Source organism: Siniperca chuatsi, linkage group LG10 (assembly GCF_020085105.1).
Source record: "Siniperca chuatsi isolate FFG_IHB_CAS linkage group LG10, ASM2008510v1, whole genome shotgun sequence".
NCBI classification, from domain to species: domain Eukaryota; kingdom Metazoa; phylum Chordata; class Actinopteri; order Centrarchiformes; family Sinipercidae; genus Siniperca; species Siniperca chuatsi.
In genome coordinates, this window is record NC_058051.1 from 7,362,587 (window position 1) to 7,379,310 (window position 16,724).

The window sequence follows — 16,724 nt, forward strand, 5'->3', positions numbered from 1 at the left end:
TAGGAGTAAAACCTAAGAAGCGTCCAAGAAAAGTTTCTGATGGTCCAGATAAAAAGAAACTCAGCATTCAGACAAAGGCTTATTGTCAAAAAAAAAAAGAACGCGATCGACAAACACGGATAACCATTGGTGTAGCTTTGGCTTTTCCTTGTTTGAGAGTGCTGAGAGAAGGAACTGAGGGCAGACACAGATGTCACGTTACTGCTCTTGAACAGGTTGGTAAAATATTTGGAGAAGGCTATGTAGCTATGCAAGCTAAGTCTTGGAACTTTGGAAATTTGTATTTTTGTAACTGTTTATGAACACAAGGCTGGGGTGAGCTCACTGTAGGCATACATCATCAGCATGTGTCGACAGTGTTTGTGTAATCACTCTCACTTCCAGGAGGGGAGACACAAGTTCTGCACTACAATCCATCAGTTTTGCAGGTATTTGGTCATAAACCAAAGTATAGGACACATTAAAATTTTGATCTGATAATGGCACTAGGTACCGATTTATTTTCAAACACAGGAACCTTGGAAACAACTGTAAAACTTGATATATATTTTGAATGCTTTGCTCCTATCGACCTTCTTCAACTAACTGACGATTAATTCATCTGTGCCATAGCACAGAGACAGCACTGGTGAAAATTACAAATCACCTTTTAATTGCATCAGACAATGGACTTGTCTCTGTACTTGTCTAGTTAGATCTTAGTGCTGCGTTCGACACCATTGACCATCACATCCTATTACAGAGACTGGAACATGTAATTGGCATTACAGGAACTACACTAAGCTGGTTTAAATCCTATCTATCAGATCGATCTCAGTTTGTACATGTGGGCGGTGCGGTTCCGCAAGGTTCTGTGCTTGGACCGATTCTATTCACCTTATATATGCTTCCTCTAGGCAATATTATTAGGAAACACTCCATAAACTTTCAATGTTATGCAGATGATACCCAATTATATCGATCAAGCCAGATGAAACTAACCACTTAGCTAAACTTCAAGCATGCCTTAAGGACATAATAACTTGGATGACCTGCAATTTTCTGATGTTAAACTCTGACAAAACTGAAGTTATTGTACTTGGCCCCAAACACCTATGAGACACATTATCTAAAGATATAGTTACTCTAGATGACATTACCCTGGCCTCCAGCAGCACCATAAGGAGCCTCAGGAGTTATCTTTAGAGGATTTATCCTTTAACTCCCACATGAAACAAACTTCCTTCTTTCACCTACGCAACATTGCAAAAATCAGGCACATCCTGTCTCAAAATGATGCTGAAAAACTAGTGCATGCATTTGTTACTTGGTCTAGGTCATTTGTTACTAGGTTGGACTATTGCAATTCCTATTATAATATAATTATTTAATTATATATAATTATCAGGCTGCACGAATAAGTCCCTTAAGACTCTCCAGTTGATCCAGAATGCTGCGGCATGTGTACTGACAAGAACTAGGAAAAGAGATCATATTTCTCCAATATTAGCTTCTCTGCACTGGCTCCCTGCAAAATCCAGAATAGAATTTAAAATCCTTCTCCTCACCTACAAAGCTCTTAATGGTCAGGCACCATCATAATTTAAAGATCTCTTATTACCCGACTAGAACACTGCGCTCCCAGAATGCAGGGTTACTTGTGGTTCCTAGAGTCTCCAAAAGTAGAATGGGAGCCAGAGCCTTCAGTTATCAAGCTCCTCTCTTGTGGAATCAGATCCCAATTTTTTGTTTGGGAGGCAGACACCATCTTCACATTTAAGAGTAGGCTTAAGACTTTCCTCTTTGATATAGCTTATAGTTAGGGCTGGCTTGGGTGAGCCCTGAACCATCCCTTAGTTATGCTGCTATAGGCCTAGACAGCCAGGAGACTTCCCATGATACACCTTTTTCCTCTCTCCTTCTCTTGCTCTCCATCTGTATGCATTTTTATCTCATTACTGCATGTTACTAACTCGACATCTTATAGCTCCCATAGTTTTTTGCGTTCTCGTTTCTCTCCTCTCTCCTTCTGTCGCTTTCAGCTGGTATTTCTACCTCTGGAGCTGCAGAGACTGGATCTGTGTCTGTGGGCCACTTGCTGCCCCTGTGTAGCTGTCATTCCTATTATTATTAATATATTAATATTACAACACTACAATTATATTACTACTATTCAAAAAAAAAATCTTGGTGGTGTTGGCATTGTGCCTCCTAGAGGAAATGGGGATCACAAAATTAATTTGGCTGCATCCTCTGGGGACCATGACTGTCTGTACAAAACTGCATGGTAATCCATTCAATAGTTGTAGAGATATTTCAGTCTGGACCAAAATGGCGGACTGACCAACATTTCCATCCCCAGAGCAATGCCGCTAGCATAACTAAATGTCTATATATAGTGTCCAAGCCCAAGTCAGAATAACCATGATGACATCACAAGCTGAGTAGTACTCCTCATAAATAATTAACTGATCGGAATGTGTAAAATTAAGATTGCCCCTTTTGAAGTAGTGACAATCAGACCAGTTCTCTTTCTGTTTTAATCTGTTACAGTTCAGTTAATTTGTAATCCAGTTTTCATACTACTAATGAAAAGAGGTGATTATAAATTCTTCAACATGCAACAATGAAAAATGATCAATACACATAACAGGAAAACAATAAGATAATACAGGAAGAGTATGTACAGCTGTTAATCTGGCATCCTGTCATGCATTAATTTATAGATGATGGAAAGTAAATAAGGGACCAGAAGGCCCTGTCTGTTTTAATTCGGAAGGGCTTTTTCCAGACATTTAAGATTAAGTTTTTAGTTTCTAGCTACTGTGAGCAGTGTAATTTTTCTTGATTCTGTTTAGTATTTCTTGAAGTAAACTTTGGAAGTGTATAGTGGACTATATTAAAATGATAATGTAAACTTGGAAATGAAAATGTAATTCCACAATAGTATTATAATTTTCCACGTTATTTGAGTAAAAATGAAAATGAAAATAAAATAATCCGTTCTATAGAATCAAGACATTTCGGCTCCCATCCGGAAGTCATTCTCAATTGTGAATGACTCCCAGATGGGAGCCAAAAGTCTTGATTGATGAAAACAGTGTCCAGATGACTACGACTGAAACCTTTTCTATGATAGAACACTCCTGGACGAATGAGGGACTACACCATCTAATAACTATTAGATATATCCTGGTCATTCAAATTAATACAAAAAACACGAATATCCCACACCATTTATTATGACATCATTATATAGACTAACCTTCTCTCAGCACGCCCAACTGTGACTGACTTCCAGCATCCCTGATGATTACTGTACAAAAACACAACTTTATAACTTTATTCACTGATTTTGGTGAAATTGGATCATATTTTATGGAGAAAATATTTTGATGTCTGATGTGCTCTGGTGACTCTACCACTTCTCTCAGTGAGATCTGATGGACAGATAGCTTTACTTGTTGCTAAAATAACAGCTAACTGCTGCTTAGCTAGTTAGCTCAGTTAGCTGTGCAGCTAGCGGCCGTATTAGTTGACTCTACCCGGACTGGGAACTTGGAGCACCGGGGGAATATTGGTGTTGTTTACACCACTAGCACAGGAGCTTTGGACCATTGGGAGGAGGAGGTTTTCAGGTCCGACAGGGAATACAGTACTGAGGTGATTTACAGCGGCTCCGACCAGACTCTGGGGACAACGAAGACACTATGACAGGAGAGGCATGAAGTGGGAGAGGAGTGAGAGGGAGGTTGGGCATCAGTCAGTGTTGTCCTGAGCGGGGCTTACGGCGGGGTCAGGAGCCAAACCCTGCAAGAAACTCCGTTATTTTCATTGTAATGTTTATGCAAATAACACATACATATGCTTCTGGAATTACATTTTCATTTCCAAGTATACTTTATTTTAATATAGTCCCCTATACGCTTCCAAAGTATGTAAATTGGCTGCTTGCATTAGGGATTTCTGATCCACTGGAGAACTGTGGGCAGTACACAGTATATTATAGAGAGATGTTTGTCAGAGGGTGTAATCTTAACCCATGCGTGTGTTTGAATGTTCTCCCCCTCTAGCTAGCCGTGTATACAGCAGTGTGGAGTTGTAAGCAACATCTCCACAGCTGTTTATATCTGATAGTCACAGTGGACTTGTTCCTTTAATCTCCTGTTCTAGACACAGGACACATCCAGTAGATCCTGCATACGGCCTGATGTACACAGGATCTCTATGGTATAAGATGTTTGACGGTGGTGTACACAGGGTTTGTGTGCAATATTAATCCAGTGTGTGTTCCTGTGTGCATTTTATTTCCAGGTCACCCGTGTACCAGTGGAGAGCTGTGAGCAGTACACCTCCTGTGAAGCCTGCCTGGGATCAGGAGACCCTCACTGTGGCTGGTGTGTGCTACATAATATGTAAGTGCATATACTGCTCACTATGTTGTATCCATGCAGTCATTTCAGTAGTTACATTAAGTGGGTGCTCTGCAGTTACTTATAATGCTTACAAGGGTTGCATTAAAAATAATCCACAAAAGTCACAGAAAGAAGAAAATGCATATTTATTAATGCTGCCAACATATATGTGTATTGTGTATGTCAAAAAGGAGATTTTTTTAATGACAAAATAAAAACAGTCCTCAGTACCTCAGAAGCTCCTCTGTGATCATTGTTTTACAAATATGGTCATTAGTGTATGATTATGTATCATAAATCTATGGAAGATACTGCAGGTGTATAACTGTTCCACTTGTTTGATGGGCTACCTACACTGAGGCTCCAGCCTGTGACTTGTTGCTATAACTTAAGGCCCATGTATGCTCAAAACTAACTAGTTTGTACAACGTGTCGTCCAACCATATCTGAAAATAAAGTATTTACAGCTGTTCAGAATGGCCACACTCAGAGGGGCGAACAGTCATAGAGAGGGGCTTTACACAATAATTGTTCAATTGATGATAACACTTCACACTTTTGGACAGTCTTTCCTCAAGGGGATTAATGGTGTTGCACCTGTTTGTGCATATGAAAAGTGACGGAAATAGTTCTGTGAAGAACAGAAACAGAGAGCTTGTGAGGGAAGTTCAAACCTTGCCTACCTTTTCACTTCTGCATGTGGCCAATCACTTCTTTAAGTGGTCATGCTTGTTTGGGTTGTTTTGTAAACTTACAAAAGTTGCTTGACACGTCAGCACTAATTTCGTCCAACGGAAAGATGTGTGGGGAGAGGGCTTCAGATGTTCTTCAGAAGCTTGGGATGGTGTTGGCATGAATGTACCATCAAAGAAATAGTGAGTAGTGTCAGGTTTTAAAGGGCAGCATGTACACCTGTGTTAATATGATTGGATGTTACTAGTCAGCTGATGAATGAGCCTGATGGTGAAGCATCAATGAGCAGCTGGTGTCAATCAGCTAATGCAAGCGCGACTTCAGTGCTCTGCCTGAACTAGGCTTACTGTGCGTTCAGACTGCTGCCAGCGAGAGCGTCAAAATTCACTCTGGCTGCCCTGCCAACAACACTGTTGAAAGATCTGTGAATGCTCTGATGTAGATCGAATGTTTGGTCTTACAAACTTTATTTATTTATTTAAAGGGGCCACAAAGCAAACAAGCATGTCAATCGTTATCTTTGTGCAGACTGACCACAAGTACGTTATAAGTTAACCTCATGAAATTTTTTAAATGTGAAGGTACTGTTTTGATTAATTGATTAATGCAACCCCTGGTTACATAAAATACAAGTACACATACATATTGTTGTCAGTATACTAAAATTCACGATTCTAAGACCTAGACTCCGATTCTGCCTCTCCCAAACCCTGTCAGACTTTTACAGTGCTATTGTAAAAGTGTTGAAGTTCTGGTTATCATGTCAGCACTAACACAAGATATTCCACTTACTGGATACTTTGTTCGTATGTACCTTCCTAATCTACTTCTAATTTCCATGCATCCATACACCCATGAATAAACAGACACTCAGCATCCTGGAGTTCCATAAATTCCTGTATATCACTTATTCAGTGATGTCTGTACTCCAAACAACCTGGAATGTTTACAACTCTGTTAGTCAGGAGAATTTTAGTGTGAAGTGAGAAGCAGCTGAGGGTACCAATGCCACATTTTGACCAAATACCTTTACCCATGATACTAAACAAAATGTATATTACCTAAACTAGGACAACCAGATTTGTGTGGATTTAGTATACTAAGGAAATCTGAATTAAATCTTATCTCTACAGTTTTTGAATGGAAATGTAACTGTAGTATATCCTCCTTCTCTAGGTGTTCGAGGAAGGATCGCTGTGAGCGAGCAGAGGAGCCTCAGCGTTTCACCACCAGAGTGGAGCAGTGCGTCCAACTCGCTGTCCAACCTGACACCGTCTCTGTCACCATGTCTGAAGTGCAGGTACAGAGTCTTGGTGTATCAGTGTATGTGTGTTTAGATGTGTCAGATTGTGTGTATTGTTTGTGTGCGAATTTGTGTGATGGAGAGAAGTGGAAGAAAGAAAGATGGACAGCAAAAGTGAGTAAGATAGATGTGAAATGAGATTAAATAAAGCTTGTTCTTGTGTCATCACTGGCAATCTGTCCATCTTTTTGAGTATGTGCCGAAAAGTGAGTTTTAAACAGCACCTTGCAGGTTGGATACCTCAGTGAATCGATGTGTTGGAAAATGATTTTCCAAAAAAATATACATATATACACTACAGGTCTGCCAGCTCTCATGCATTGACTGTGAGACTCGCACAACTGACACTTTTCACACGCTTTCACACCACATGTCCATTTTGTCAAGCAGTGAAAAAGCAATTTAGAACTGATATGTTGCAGTGCAACTGATGCAACACCAGCGTACGCTGGTATAGTTATCAAGTGGACTCACTCTCGTGCTGTGAGTCGCAGACAGTTTGTGACTAGAGTGGTAACGTTACTGGTAGTTTTGCGATAGAAGATTTTTAAAAATTAAGCGTCAGCAAGTTTGATGAATTCTGTCATTGATTAAATGATGTCTTTTACCATCTTAAAATGTAAGAGTTAAGTATGAATACATGAAAGTAAGAAGGAAGGATTATGTTCCTATATAAGCCATTAAATTAATGAGATGATGCTATACAATGTTTTTTTTATTTTTATATTTTTTAGGGAGTAAAAAAGAAAAGAAAAATGTATTTTAAATTACAGTGAGAAGGTATAATCATAATGTACTCTTCTTAATAAAGAGTACTAGACACTGGACTTGAAACATAAACAAAAGCTACCATATTAATTTACAGCGATCTTGATAAAACTATTGACAGTGTAAAAATATATATATATATATATATATATATATATATATATATATATATATATATATATATATATATATACATTGTTGTAATTCAACCACATTGGAGGTTTTTCGAGCATGAACTGCCTTTTTAAGGTACACACACCTTCCGAAAAGTTAAATTTTTGTATTTTTGTATTTTACCAAAAGTCTTGATGTTCCCTAAGATGATATATGTATGTATATATGTGTGTGTGTATGTGTATATGTTTATATGTATATGTATATAGCATATGCTATAGCACCTAGAGCATCCATTAACAATACATGTCAACAAAAAGACAGTGCCCCCCTGTCTTCCTGACTCCACATTCCAGCAACAAAATTACTCCAGAAATTCACTAGAATGCAGGAAAACAGTCTCTGAAATTAACAATTTTCTGGGCGAAGATCCCCAGATGCCCCGGTTAGGTTTGGTCTGATGATAGCTAATAATAGCTAACGCTTTTGTTACAGAATATGACGCATTGTTGAAAAAGAGCATTTTTTTAGAGTGTAGTATATATTTAGTAAAAAAATTCAACCTGCAAGTTGCTCTTTAAGCCACATATCTGAATAGCATTTTCTGCTTTGAGGCAGTAGAACTCAATTTTGAGTTTATGTTGTCCCTCACCTTTCTGCTTTCTTTCCTTCTCTTAGTTGGTACTTCAGATGCAGAATGTGCCCAGTCTATCTGCTGGAGTGAACTGCTCCTTTGAGGACTATGTAGAGACAGAAGGACGCATCTACGGAGGACGGATCTTCTGCCTTTCCCCCTCTACAAAAGAGGTGGCCCCCATCACACGAGACCAGGGTAAACAAATAAATATCCTAGCATTACAAAAGTACAGGGTGTCCGTAAGGTGTGGAATCATAGAATTATGGTGTGAAGTTCCATACTTCTGACTTGTATTCTCTCAATTTTGCTCTCTTGTGGCTACCTGGTGGAAAATGTTTATTTCAAAAAAATCCAAAACCAGCAATATCTGTATGTAAGACCAAAGTGTTTTTATTAAAATGAATAAAAAAAGACATTATGAAATAAATAATGATAGGAATAAATTGTGTAAAATATATGAATGAAGCAAGAGTTTGTGACTAATTTAAGAAATGATTAAAAGTCAAGTCATTATTATGGAATGTTATTTCATCATTCATTTTCACTGGTGCGCCTGAAAGTTAGCAGGTCTGATTGCAAAAATTATGTATTAAAAAGTAAAAATATTTTTTAACAAACACCATCTGGGTGTGCATTGGTAATGTGTGGATCAGCTTTGACGTGATCCGAATCCTCATGTACGCATAAATCATCCACCTGCCACCCACCCGAACAAATTATTTTTGCCGATTTAGAGATGCGCACCGGCATGGACATTTCACTCCACCTCTACCAGTCCCTGTAGGCTATATTGCAGTTGAAATTATGTCGAGCAGCGCAACTTTCCAGGTGATTTTTTTTATTGTGTGTTGTATTGATGATGTTTTTTTTAACGATTTACTTTAATGATCAGAGAGGCTGCTGTCAGTCATTTTAAATGTGTCCATGCGTGCAGTAATGTCACAGCAAATATCGTGGGACATTTAAGGAGCAAAACTAAAAATTGTAGTTATAAACTTGACAGGACAGAGGAAACTCTCCAGAGGAAACAGAATTAAACTTTTAGCTTCTGAAATACATTTTTAGACAGCTGTGATGGAGTTCAGGATTTATCAGGATGACTGCTGCTTTACTCACTTCACTCAGTTTCACTGTATGAACCTGTACTGTGTGTGTGACATTTTGGATGTGTAGAAGAACCTGACCGATCCTGTAATGTCAGGAGATTTAAATTATCAATAAAGTTACCCTGTCGTGCCTTGTGCATAAATGCGCACAGCGTCTCTCTTAATGGAGAGAGGCTTCACCCACCCGCAACCCATCTGTTATTAATCAGAATGTTCATTTTTCTGACCTGGCCCACCCGATCTGCAGATTATCCGCAGGCCCCGCGGATATAACTGCGATCCGTGCACCACTACAGTGCTTTTGCTGTCGGAGCATCGACGTTCCGAATTGTAATGTTAAAAAAACACTATCTCCAATAAACACATCCTGTGCCGTGACAGGTGTGTGGCTGGCAGAGCAGCCCCCCTTCCCACAGCGTTTCAGTGCTAGGCAGCAGCAAACCAAAGCAATTAGGAGTCAAAAATGATAACATAATAAAACACTGCTCTTAATATAGCCAAAGAAGAGCTGCCTTTTACTAAATTTAAGTCCATTAAAAAAACATTTATCTGCACTTTCATTCCTGTTTCCAATCATTTACATAATGTGTTAACAAATTACCAATGTGTATGCGAATTGACAAAAAAAAAGGTAACAGTTAAAATGTATTACTGGCTGCACCAAAATTATGTGCTGGTGCACCTAAATGAAAAAATTAGGCACACCAGTGCCACCAATGTAAAGATTTAATCTGAAGCCCTGCCCCTGTTTCTCTAGCAAATTCAACAACTGCTACAGTAAATTTAGCCAATTAGCTCCTGTTAGTTATAGCAACAACAATACTAAAGTTATTCTGAATGAACCAACTAAAAGCTGCTGCTGTAATTAAACACAGTACTCAGACACAGTAACTAAACCTCTTTAACGCTTAAGCCTTACCTAGCCAACTTGTTACCCTGCAAGGTAGGTAGCATATGCAGCCTTGTTAAGATAAATAAAAATGACTGTGAGGAGATGAGGATTCTGTGTCTGTGTTAATTTACATTAGCAACTAGATAGTTGATTAAGAATTACTTTGATGTTGTTGCTTTACCTAACACTAACTGGCAAAATCTTGCTTGCTTAAGGCAGGGGACGTGATTGACTGAAAAGTGAAAAAAGTTTATTCATATATTTATTTTATAATTACATATATTGAACACTTATGGGCTTCATATATCTGTCCCAGTAAATTAGTCCTGCTACTACAGTTGTAAACCTGGACATGCTTTGTTAGATTCACTGGGAGCACTTTCTGAAAAAAAGTTTACTGACATTTCGTACCCTTAACAAACTTTTGGTTTGGAGAGAAGATGACTTTTCTTCATTCCGGGCTTTTCGGGTTGAGCAGTTTTGTTATGCTGCACAAATATAAATTGCTTGTTTCATTCAGCCTGTTAATTCAACTGTGTGAAACATGAGTCATTCTGCACTTTAACTGCACCCATTTCTCTGTGATTATCAGAAAGAAATGATGATCACAAACTAACTGTACAAAACCCATAAATGTATATGGACAGCTGAACCGTTTCCTCCACCTGGTAACTTTTCTACCAATACAGTTATCATATTACACTATAGAAATATAGGAATGATGTTGAAAGAAAAAAAAGCACTGGTAATATGATGTTTTGTGACTCCTTGTAGGTGACCAACGTGTAATAAAGTTGTATCTGAAGTCGAAGGAGACGGGGAAGAAGTTTGCCAGCGTGAACTTGGTCTTCTACAACTGCAGCGTCCACCAATCGTAAGTTGTTGGTTTTGTTTTTTTTTTCAAAATGAAGAGTTTGTTACTAAGTATGAATGGAGCAGAATTAGTAGTGTAAGAAAGCAGAAAGAAAAATTATCTTTGCATATGCCATAAGTTTTTTCAAGTTAAATAGCCTGAATGCTATTTCAAATATACAATGATATCACACAGCCAGCAAGATACAGACTGGTGCAAAGTCTGTCATCAGTAGGGCGGTGACTGTGGTTCTTTACCAAAAGCAACAGTGCAAATGACTTCTATAATGGAGAATGGAGAGAACAGCGGGCCACCTCTGCTAAGTCATTATTCAATGTGTTCAAGCTTTTTACCAATCAATTAGTTGATTAACTCTCAAGCTATGAAGGGACTACTGGTGAGTGAAATAATAAATCGATTTGTTTGAACCATGCAAGACCTAGAAGGGCAGCCAAGCTTGGGTGGCTAAAAAGTCAGTCGTGTTTCTTGGAAATTAATTATCCCTAATTTAAGTAAATACTGATTGGCTTTTCAGCACTGGTTTGAGAACAGTTTTTTCATGTTTTTGTTTTATATACATAAGCCTCTTATTAGAGTCTCTTATTTAAGAAAGAAGAGTGGGGAAGGAGAGAGACACTGTAGAGACTACGTACACAATCTTTATATACACTATTCTATATTTAAGTTCCTATCATCATTTCAATTGCACATTTCAATTGTTATGAATGGTACTTAAGCATAATCTATAGTCTTTTTTGAGTTGATGAAATATTATTTGTATTGAGTTGATAGAGCTGAACAATTCATAATTTTCTATCAAAACTGCAATTTTCAATTTGTAAGAGCCAAGATCTTAATAAAAAATACAGTATAATATCTTAAAGAGCTGTAGAGTTGAAAGTTGTTTAAGTTGTTGACTGTCAATTTTGTTGGCTGTAAGGAAAACTGTCAGCTGTAGCTAATTAACATTAATAACATGAGGTCGCCAAACTATAAACTGAAACTGCTGGTGTTTGTTTAATGTTATCGGCTCTCTGCACGCTGGTGCAATACTGTTAATACTCTGCCAAATATTTGTTTTTTGTTTTTAAAAGAAATATTACTCTGTGTTATTTTGATGTTTGAAATGTTGGAGAGTGAACTGTGGGGAGTCTTTAGAGAAACATTAGCAGCTAACTTGGTAATTTTTGAGTGGAAGTGACCAACAGCTTGCAGGTAGCAGACAGCGGTCAAAATCTTACAGTTTTTTAAGCATATCATATCATTTTTTGCCTTCAAACTTTGAAATAGCACCTCTAGGATTCAGGGCTATGAAGCAGCCTTTTATTTGAAGCATATTTGCTTTTCTGTGAAGCTAACGTTAGCTTCACAGACTGACAGAAAAGACTCACAGCTAGAAGTTAATAAATTAGCTAATTAGCATATTTATGATGATAATGATGTCATTATGCAGCAATTTGTATACTAGACGTTTAAAAGATTAAAAACATTTTTACAAAATTAAGCTAAAATGTAAGTGATTCAAGCTAACTAGCTTTATCATTAGCATACTATTCAAGTTCCTATCATCTTAATATGCATCTAAATTTACCTGTAATTACACAAAATATTTATGTAGGCTATAGAATGCTGACAACTCTTGTAAACCCTTGTAAATATGACAGTAAGTAAGCAGCTAAAAGGCAGAGCTGTCAACAGTATCACTAGTGGTCAACAGTCAGATATCAAAATTTGTAAAGGTAGGTATTGCAATTACAAAATTATTAGTCAGAAAAAATACAATTAGATGTTTTCCTAAAATTTAACAGCCTTAATTTTGATTTTGTCTTTTAATGCCAGTGAAAATTTTCAGTTGAACTTACACAAAGAGAGGAGGGGGAGAGAAGAAAGAGAGGCAGCCGTAAGATCGACCTGATAATGAATGAAGAATGTGTTCTTAATTGACCTGCCTTGTTAAATAAAGGTTAAATGAAAATAAATAAAATGTCATTCCCTAAATGACTCTTGGCTGCTCATCTGAAGTCCCTGAGTGGAATTCACTGCTCAGAGTTACACACACTCTCTCTCTCACTCTAGTTTCTTCCACCTGGCAGAGACTCACCTATTGCATTTAGGTATCTACACTTTGTGTTGATACACCTGAAACGAAAATGCATCTGTGGCATAGTGGATTTCTCTTTCTCTTGCCAAGCATAGATTGATGACAGCATTACTTTCTACCCTAATGTTTACATAATTTAAATATCCTAAACTAAGGATAAGAGTATCCTGAAAATTCCTGTACGTGGACCAAATGCCACCTGTTGATTGGACATAGTGTATTGTTCGTCCATTTACACCTGAATTTGATGCACTGTGCTGTCCATTTGTTCTTTTTTCTTCAGAATGTCAGGACATAAGGAAGACCAAAACAGAAGGGAAAAGTCCCTTTTCGGCAAAATAGTACCAAAAACTAAGGACTCAACTCTGTCTCCAAAGTATCTTTTGTGCGTTCATATTTCAGTTCATGTTTGCATTTGTAATGCATCCGCAGAACCATAAAGATTAGCAAAATAGACCAAAAATGTATTTGATAAACAATGGCCAAAGAGCTAAATTAGATTAGAGTCTGGTTCCTCTGTTCAAAATGCAGTCCCTCATTTCTTATAAAGGTAAAGGCTTGATGGCTGGAAAAGTTCCTGGGTCAAAACACTGAAAAGAGTTAAGACGGTGTAGTCCCTCAATCGTCCAGGAGTGTTCTATCGTAGAAACGGTTTCAGTCGTAGTCATCTGGACACTGTTTTCAGAATCAAGACGTTTGGCTCCCATCCGGAAGTCATTCTCAATCAAAGTCATCTCACAATTGAGAATGACTTCCGGATGGGAGCCAAACGCATCTTGATTCTGAAAACAGTGTCCAGATGACTACGACTGAAACCTTTTCTACGACTGAAAAGAGTTAAAAACTCAAAAATACTAATTATGAAAATAACCTTAAATCCTGGGTCCCCAGCACTATAAGCAACTATTAATAAGGAGTGTAAAGTGCACTTGTCCTGCTTTTGTTCTCTTTCATGCCACCGGCCCTATTTTCCTTTCCTGCTTTCCCACTTTTCTCTTGTCTGCCCTATTACTTTCTCTTCTCCCATCCGTCTCTTTACCCGTCTCTTCCTCCCCCGGCCCCGGCCCTGGCCCCTCTTAGCCTTCTCTACCCACTGCCTTTTTCTTACCCCTCTCTTGTTCATCAAGCCTATTTATTGCATGTGCTCTGCTCTTGGCCCTGCATATATCTGCATAGTAATAGACCGTTAATTAGCTCTAGCCTGTGCCTGTGTGGAGATTGTCATAATGGAGTGGGCTTGGACAGAGAGAGCTCACCTGGGCCACTTCTCAGGGCCTCCAGGCCTAGTTCAATGGCTTTGATTCATTTTGTGTGTGTGTGTGTGTGTGTGTGTGTGAACACGTGTGTGTGAGTGTGTGGAGTTTTCTGTTCGTTCTTTGACACATCCTGTAGGCTCTTTAATTCACAAACTAACTGCACTGTAGTGTTTATTATTTATGGCTATTTGTGTGCATGCAGGAAGTGTTTTCTCGTATGTGTGTGTGTGTGTGTGTGTGTGTGTGTGTGTGTTTATGCTCCAGACCTCTGATTAACCAGCCCACCTAGCCCTCCTCTCTTTGCTGAATAAACAGGCGTGCTGCTTTTTATGCCTTTGATGTTGGCTTTGCTGGCCCCCTCAGGACTCTGCAGGACTGTAAAACTACAGTGCAGTTATTACCGCAGCAGCTGTAACATATACCCACATATTATACACCTCTCCCTCGTCACCTTTCACCTCTGGATCTTTGACCCTGCCTGTCGGAAGCTTGGCACAGGAGCCGCGGCATTCAGCGGCAGATAATGGAGTTCTTCTCATGGGTGTGGTGGGCAAGTGAAAGTGTAACACAGACTCACAACAGCAGACATACAGTATCAGCACAGATGCACGAGCAGAGTAGCTTGCAAGCAAGCCTTGCTCCACATGCTCAAAGGTGGATGCAGCACCGGCATCGCCAGCCTTATACTTTCTCAAACAAACACACATAAACATATGCACGCACAGAAAGAAGGCACATACTTGGCACAGCAAATTATGCTGCAAGCTATTTACATGCACTGTTACAATATTAGAAATTTGCATAAAAAGAGGTTTGGAATAGTTTAATTGAGCATGCAGGAGGAGGAATAATGCATCTTTAAAGAGAGGCAGAGAAATAAATGAGAGTGCGCTGGACAGAAGAGTGGGACAAGGATAAAAACTCACATTCCCTGAGAGCTGGTGAGGGAAAAGACAACTGCCAAGGAGGCGTGAAGAGGGAAAGATAGATATAAAGCAGAGTGCTAGTGAATGAGATTGAGATTGTGGCCATTGTGTCAGGAATAATGCTTCCCACACATCTAAAAGGTTAGCGCCTCAGCCTTAGGCCACCATGACCACTACAATATGAAAGGGCTGAAATCTATACAGTGAAAAGAAGCACTCAAGGGAGGGGACCAGCCCACAATCCGGCCCCCAGGAAAGGTTAGGGTATATTTTTCTGGCAACAGTTGTTGGTCCAATTTTCAGTAAGTGTGACAGTTTTAATTGTTGGTTGGGTTGAGACTCACAGACTTACTGCTTTTGGACATAGCCGTGACAAGATGCAATATTATCTTATATAATCTCTAATGAGTCTGAGTCCCCTGTTTAGAATCTAAACTTCTCATTAGGTTCCTATGCTGGTTAACTTAATGATGTATGCATCATTTTATTGCTTTTTTATTACTTTATTGGATAAAACACAAAAAGGCCTTTTTATAGATTACATAGCACAGCCTGTCTTACCTGTCTTCTAAACACTGTCCACATGAAAGATATATGGGGTATATGATGTTAAAGATTTTAATCAGAATCACATGCCTATAATTGGTTCAGGTACTTATTAGGCTATTAAAGCTTTATGCTTTTTGCCTCAAAATGGGTCACAGACTAAAATCAAAGACTAACCTCCTAATTAGAAAAGAGTTGCAGCTTTATCTGTGACTTTATCCACATTGACCAGAATTAAATGAGCATATGATCATTCACTCCTTTCATATACGTTTGTGCTGGGCCATTCCCGCATATCAACAGCTTTGCTCCATCGATCCAACCTCGCTAGAACAAAAGCTCTGAGAAGATGAAAAGACGTTTGACTCGGCTCTGTTGCTAGGCCTTGTTAAATAGCAGGGGATTTTATTGACTACATTGCAGCAGCGCAGCCACTTACCCAAGCCAGTTGTCCAGGCATTGACAGCTCTACTGTAGGACAAGTCTCCACTGCCCAGGTGACCAAGAGGAATGCTAAGATGTCAACACGTGTGACAGCTTGTGTGTATAAGTGTGTCTCAGTCTGGGAGTGTGTATTATTGCAGTCATGAGCGTGCATACACATGCTTGTGAATGTGTACGCACACGTCCCTGTAGTAAGAAATCGATACACCCCGGGGTTAGTATTGAGGAGAAAGTGGCTCACCAGCTCTGCTAACAAACATCAGACTGTTAGCACAACCTAAGTCCACCCTACTCCCCATGGAAATCCACTGGCATCGATTATAAACCTCACGCTGCAGTCTAGTCTCACTAGCTTATCACTGGCTATATGAAGCCCCTATCACTCTGTCACTCCAATAAAGGCGATTTAGGAGTTAACCCTTGAAAATCTGAATAAACCAAGGACAGAGGGACAAAGACAGAGCAAGGATTAGACTGAAATCCAATTTAAAGTCAGTCTTTCTGGCAGCAGGATGGCATTGTGAGCTGAGCAATTGTCCTTCAGTTTGGAGGACCCGGTTTTAAACCCCCGTGGTGGCTCATTAATGTGGTGTTTTTGTACTAGACTTGTCAGAGATCACTTGTCAGTCAAACAGTGAAGGTGGCGTTGTGATTTATTTTTCCTTTGACTTTACTGTTAAAAAGTTTGCAT

General features: G+C 38.9%; 1 protein-coding gene across 11 annotated transcripts in view; it reads left to right on the plus strand.

Moving 5' to 3' along the window:
* LOC122882838 (plexin-A1-like) overlaps positions 1–16,724 on the plus strand; it is a 325,344-nt gene that overhangs the window by 146,607 nt on the left and 162,013 nt on the right. For all 11 annotated transcript variants that reach the window (XR_006379472.1, XR_006379471.1, XM_044210659.1 and 8 more), the window contains 4 exons: positions 4,294–4,394; positions 6,264–6,387; positions 7,951–8,104; positions 10,682–10,781. Coding sequence is in view for 9 of the 11 variants with exons in the window: in XM_044210659.1 (XP_044066594.1) it covers positions 4,294–4,394; positions 6,264–6,387; positions 7,951–8,104; positions 10,682–10,781 (479 nt within the window). In the remaining 2 variants the exon portion in view is untranslated. The remainder of the gene's footprint in view (positions 1–4,293; positions 4,395–6,263; positions 6,388–7,950; positions 8,105–10,681; positions 10,782–16,724) is intronic.